This window comes from Coenobita brevimanus, chromosome 4 (assembly GCF_032717465.1).
Source record: "Coenobita brevimanus isolate Jiangsu-jjx chromosome 4, ASM3271746v2, whole genome shotgun sequence".
NCBI classification, from domain to species: domain Eukaryota; kingdom Metazoa; phylum Arthropoda; class Malacostraca; order Decapoda; family Coenobitidae; genus Coenobita; species Coenobita brevimanus.
Genome location: NC_136957.1, coordinates 35,336,924 through 35,343,245, shown reverse-complemented (window position 1 = coordinate 35,343,245; position 6,322 = coordinate 35,336,924). Strand labels below are relative to the sequence as shown.

Here is a 6,322-nt window from a genome sequence, read left to right as displayed (position 1 = left end):
AATTTAGCTCTTGTGTGAGTGAGTGAGTGCGATCTCATTAATTTGATTTGAAATGTAACGTCAAATTTATTTTGTAATCAATAAATTTAACAGTTCTTTTTCTTGAGCTTAATGTGATGTAAACTCTTGTTTCATTTCTCCGCAATTAAGCTTATTTCATACCATATAGCTCCTAGCTTGCATAAACGTTTTGCTATTCATAACTGGTACTTAGGCCAGTCTTGTATTAAACTTAAAATCCGTTGTGCCTCCTAGGAGTTAAGCACCAGCAAGAGCCTGATATTATTATTAGTATTAGTTATTTATTGTCAGGGGTGAAGTAACTTTCTCCAGAGGCTAACAGTACTAAGAAACAGCAATTGAGTAATTAGTCTCTGCTGTGTACTGTTGAGGAAGTTTATAAATTCTCGTTCCTAGAGAATCATGCGAAGAAGTCAGCATAAAGTAATCGTTGCTTGATTTAGTAAGACAATGATTGTCCCTGCTCTTCAATATTATTGAATATTATTATCAATTAAATAATGTTTAGCATTTATTTCAAAAACCCCGTGATATTTTAAAAACCCCGTGACACTACCTTATAACAAGGACTCATCAGAAATCTTGCCAGCTTAGTATTCAAGGTGCAGGGGTGGCCCAGATCCATCAGATGAAAGTAAATAAATGAAAATAAATAAAAAATTGTGAAAGCCTGATGGAAAAAACATAGCATGAGGTCATACAGTGTGACCTCAGGAATAAGGAACTGAATTGGGAGGCTGCCAGAGATTGAGCAATGCAGAGGGCTGCCATTAGGTGACCAAGGCTGACACATGCAAGCACGTTGGAGCCTTCATAAACAAAACAAAATAAAATCTCATGGTCCTCATTCGACAGGAAAGCCTCGTGGTGGCGTCGGTGGAGTCAGAGGAGGAGAGTGAGGAGATTGCTGACCGTTTCCTACGCAAGGAGCTTGGTGTGGAGGCATTCCTGACAACATACCTGGAGAAGAGGATAGTGAGTATGTGAGGTGGTGGAGGTGGAGAAGGGAGGGAGGGAGGAACGGGGAGAGGTATGAAAGGAGGGCATCGTATTCGTGTTAATCTGTTGTTACGGCACAGCACCGAAGAGGGTTGAGATGGCAGTTTTACACCTAGATAATGATTGTCATTTTTGCCTATGCGATTGCAATGATCACTTGTAAAGCACCATTTTTTTAATCTGCGAAGGTGAGAAGTGTGAACATCAGGGGTAGGGTTGCGAGAGGCACACTGAAAGAGACCTGGAACAAGATCATAGAGTATGTGACCTCAGGGATAAGGGGCTGAACAGGGAGGCTGCGAGAGATTGAGTAACGTGACCAAGACCGACGCATGGAAGCACGTTGACGTCTTTATAAATGATACGATACAATGTGGTACAATTGCTGATAGTTTTACACTTTTCTTTTTTATGCAAGGAAGAAGTAACCAAAAGCCAGAAGTGTGCAAGATTATTACCTCCAAGAAAAAATAAAAACGAAATAACAGAGACTCAAATTTAAGTAAAGTGATCGCCATTGTTGCTTATGTGATTGTTGTGGTCTCCTACGAAGCACCATTTTCTGATAAACAATTGCTGATTTTACTGATATGATCAGTACAACTGTGTTCAGTATATAGATGGGATGAGGTCATAGAGTTTGGCCTCAGGGATAAGGAACTGAATAGGGAGGCTGCCAGAGATCAAGTTGCATGGAGAGCTGCCATTAGGTGATCAAGGTGGAGCATGGAAGTATGTTGGAGCCTTTGCAAATGATACAATATGAGACAATACAGTTGCTGATTTTGCCTATACAGTCACCACAGTCCTTGCATTCGGTATACAAGCTACTGTTATCTGTTTTTTTCCCCATGAATGTAACCCAAGTGTATCAAACCATCTCAGTCTACCCCTTCACATCACATCAACAGTGCACTCCAGTCCCATCCTTCCTTTCAACACTTCAGTCATAAACCTAGCTCCTCCAGGCCACACAATCACGATGCACAACACACCCATCAAATCCAGTCGTATACAGTGCTTTTACTCTAACTTGGCCTAAATTTCTCTCCTTTTGCAGCTTATCTCACATAGCTCATAGGCAGAAACAGACGGTACTATAGGTCAACACCCTTTTCACAACACTTCTTCTTGACTAGTATCATATTCTAAAGTTAATCTGCTATTGTATCTCAGCATTCAAGGTGGACAGATGGCAATTTTAGGCCAAGTTAGAGAAACAGACAATACCATAGCTCTACACCTTTTTCACAGCACTTCTTCTTGACTAGCATCATATTCTAAAGTTAATCTACTATTGTATCTCGGCATTCAGGGTGGACAGATGGCAATTTTAGACCAAGTTATAGGAAAAAGGGTATAGTAAGGGTGACCTGTATGCTGGAGTGGTAAGCCTTTCTCATCCCCACAGGAGGCACACCTTCGGAAGTTCAAGGGGGAGCGTCTGGGGGCACAGCTGGATGAACTACACAAGGCTGGCTTCTAGGCTGGGCATCCCTCTTGGCGTAGGAGGCTTATTGGTACTCTACTCTGTTTTCGTCTGATGGAACTGGGCCACAACTTGATTACAGCAGACCCTTGTTATACAGTGGACCGGTATGCGATGGAATGCTGGTACAATGATGAAGAGTTGGGATCTGTTTTCCAATATACGATGATGAAAAGTTGGGATCTTTTTTCAGTATATGATGATCAAAAGTTTGGATCTTTCTTTCAATATATGAAAGAAAATTTGGATCTTTTTTTTAGTATACGATGATGAAAAGTTAGGATTTTTCTTTTTTCAGTGTATGATAGAAAAATTAGGATCTTTTTTTCGGTAAACTGTACGATAGAAAAGTTAGGATCCTTTTTCAATATATGATTGAAGAATTAAGATCTTTTTTTTAATCAGCAATAGAAAAGTTAGGATCCTTTTTTCAATACGTAAATAGAAAAGTTAGGACCTTTTTTACAATTGATAATAGAAAAGTTAAACTCTTTTTTCAATATATGATAGAAAAGTTAGGATTTTTTTCAGTATACAGTAGAAAAATTAGATTCTTTTTTTCAGTATACGATACCATTTTCACTTATACGGTCACTGTGTTCCTGTACGAAATCTCACTAGTTAATATATGATGACTGTTTTTTGCTCGTACAGTTACCAACACACAATTGTACAGTTATTTATTGGTACCAAGATGGCCTTTGAACTCAGTCAGTATTGGGTGTGTTAGAGTCAGTGATGGGACAATAATGTAGTGTTTTAGTTCAAGTGGCAAGTGAAATGTAGTGATGTGAAATAACTACCATCTTAGGTGAGTTTAATTTTTAGACTTATTTTTGATGTGTGATTGAGCTGGAGGGGGGAAGAGGGAGGGGGAGGCCAAGGATGAGGTGGAGGAGGGAAGAGGGAGGGGGAGGCCGAGGATGAGGTGGAGGAGGGAAGAGGGAGGGGGAGGCCGAGGATAAGGTGGAGAGATGCAGTGGAGAGGTATGTGAGAGAGGGGGGTGTGAGCTGGGGGAAGGGCAGCAAAATGGCAGGGGACAGGGTGACATGGAAGTGATTTGTTTGTGGCCACCCCTAATGGGATTAAGGTGTCTGGCAATAGTTAGATAGACAGCAAGTGAAGTACAGTAAAATGAAATATTGTAACTACCATTTGTGATGAGTTGGGAAATTGCTTTTAGATTTTGTTGGATGTGTGACCCTTCAGCAAAAACATATCCCCACTAAACCCATGTTGTAATTGACCTGATAAACAGTAAATCATTAATTCGTTAGGCAATGGATCATTTAAACACACCCTCATTATAAAATAAGGGCGTGCTGTGTTAAGTTATGGGTGCATGAATTCAGTGAGTCATAATTACGATGTAGGAGTGAATTCTTCCCCACTATTGTTCGTTCATTTACCTAGGAAGAGATTTTTGTCCTTTTTCAGCCTATTTCCCGTAGCTTAGAATTAGAATAAGACAATACTGTGGCTGTGCATCGTTTCTGGTGCACTTCTTCTTGACTAGCACAAGTTCCAGTGCTGATCTTGTGTTATAGCTCTGCATTCAAGATAGAGGGAGTAATTTTATGCCTAGTTAAAGAGAATACTGTTTATCATTCACTCTTGTCTTAAATGTCAGGACCAACTTGCTTAGCCCTAGGTTCCTACGCTCCTCATGGGGCAACGTAGGATTGGATGATAAATGAAAATCTACCTTCCAGTCTGTCCCTCCAAAAGAGACTGGTGGATGGAAAAAAAAGGGTAACTTCAGCCTGCAGTCCACAGGGTTCACGTACAGATGAGCCTGGGGATGCAGCAACAGCGTCCACCCCATTTTACTGTACCAGTTGTGTGGAAGAAGTTGATATTCTGAAGCACATAATCAGCTTGAAGAGTGACCCCCCAAAAATAGCCGTTCCTTCTTGAGAAAATAAATAAATGAAAAAATGCCACCATTCCAGAGGCTTCAGTAGATTATTATTATTATTTTTTTAACCTTTTATAATGAGAACTTATTTTTTTTCCTTTGAATTATAATTGAATGGATGTTTGGCACATTTCACAGCCACTCTGTTGATTGTTTGCTTAGTATTTTCTTGTTTTACGTTTGTTTCAGGATCCTACCCTGTTTTTGGGATGAGAAAACTTGGGATAGGATGATGATGATGATGATGATGATGACAACGATAATAATAATAATGGTTTTGATGATGATGATGATGATGACGACGATAATAATAATAATGGTTTTGATGATGATGATGATGATGACAATAATAATAATGGTTTTGATGATGATGATTACTAATAATGATGTTGGTAATAATGATGATGATGGTAATAATGAGGATGGCGATGGTAGTGATAAATGATGATAGTGATGATGATGATGATGACATTAATAATGATGGTGGTAATCATGATATGGGCAATAATAATAATAATGGTGATGGTGATAGGAATGATGATGATGGTAATAATGATGATGATGACTAATAATGATGAGGGTAAATAAGAAGAATAATGATGATGATGGTGTTGATGATGATGATGATGGTAAAACAGTGGCAGTGATGGTAATAATGATGATTATGATGGTGATGGTAATGATGATGATGATGATGAGGATTGTGTTGTGTGCCGTGCATAAGGTGCATAAATATTATGATGACGGTGATGATGATGACGATGACATTAATAATGATGATAATGGTAATAATAATAATGATGATGATGATAATGATGATGGTGATGATGATGATAGTGATGATGAAGCTCAGTATCATCATTATAAAACCTAACTACTGGAAAATCTACTCATTGGTCAGTTCAGTCATGTTCGTATCCCATAAGGTATTTTGAATGGAGAAATTACACGTAGATACTGTAGTTATATTTTCCATGTACAACTTTGGTTGGTATAGCGTTGGGTCAGAGAGCTCCCTAACACCTTTTCGCAAGTGATTTATTTTGTTTATTTCACCATGCCATCTGGTTGGTTTTCTTGTCAGTTAAAGAAGCTCCCTAACACCTTTTCCTCAGTGATTTATTTTGCATATTACACCTTGCCATCTGGTTGGTGTTGTCATCAGTTAACGAAGCTCCCTAACACCTTTTCCTCAGTGATTTATTTTGCTTATTACACCTTGCCATGTGGTTGGTGTTCTCATCAGTTAAGGAAGCTCCCTAACACCTTTTCCTCAGTGATTTATTTTGCATATTACACCTTGCCATCAGACTGGTGTTCTTGTCAGTAAAGGAAACTCCCTAACACCTTTTCCTAAGTGATTTATTTTGCTTATTAGACCTTGTTGTCCTCTTCTTTGTTACTTAAATCATTCTAATATCGCCATACTCTGGATATGTAATGTGCAGAGGGATTTAAGCCAACCTTTCCCCAAAATAAATCGATTAGGAAGAGGTGTTAGGGAGCTTCCTTAACTCCTGAGCTGATGGGTCTTTGTCTGGTATTCTTGTCGGTTAAGAAAGCTCTATAACACCTTCTCCTAAGCAGTTTATTTTGCTTATTACAGGTTACTGTCCCATTCTTTGTATAAATCCTTCTAACATCATCATACTCTGCATAAATAGCATACAAAAGGATGTTAAGTAGCCATATCCAATAATAAATCATTAAGGAAGAGGTGCTAGGAAGGAAGCGAGCCTTTATCTGTATGAATATAAAGTATTATCTGTACTTGTGTTTGTGTGACCTCATATTTCAATTTGACCTTTGACGACTAACAAGGAGAGTGTATGTGAGTGAGGTGGCGAGGGGGAGAAGGAGGGGGAGGCTGAGGATGAGATGGAGGGATGGAGTG

General features: G+C 39.0%; 1 protein-coding gene across 2 annotated transcripts in view; it reads left to right on the top strand.

Annotated features, from left to right (window-relative positions):
• Positions 1 to 6,111, top strand: part of LOC145395624 (vacuolar protein sorting-associated protein 37A-like) — a 23,477-nt gene extending 17,366 nt beyond the window's left edge. Inside the window, exons 5-7 of one of the 2 annotated variants that reach the window (XM_080269203.1) lie at positions 877 to 996; positions 2,432 to 2,540; positions 4,223 to 6,111. In XM_080269203.1, coding sequence (XP_080125329.1) covers positions 877 to 996; positions 2,432 to 2,506 — 195 coding nt within the window. In that variant the 3' untranslated portion in view covers positions 2,507 to 2,540; positions 4,223 to 6,111. Of the gene's footprint in view, positions 1 to 876; positions 997 to 2,431; positions 2,710 to 4,222 lie in introns of those variants that run through there. The other variant, XM_080269195.1, reaches the window with a different exon arrangement.
• The last annotated feature ends 211 nt before the right edge of the window (positions 6,112 to 6,322 follow it).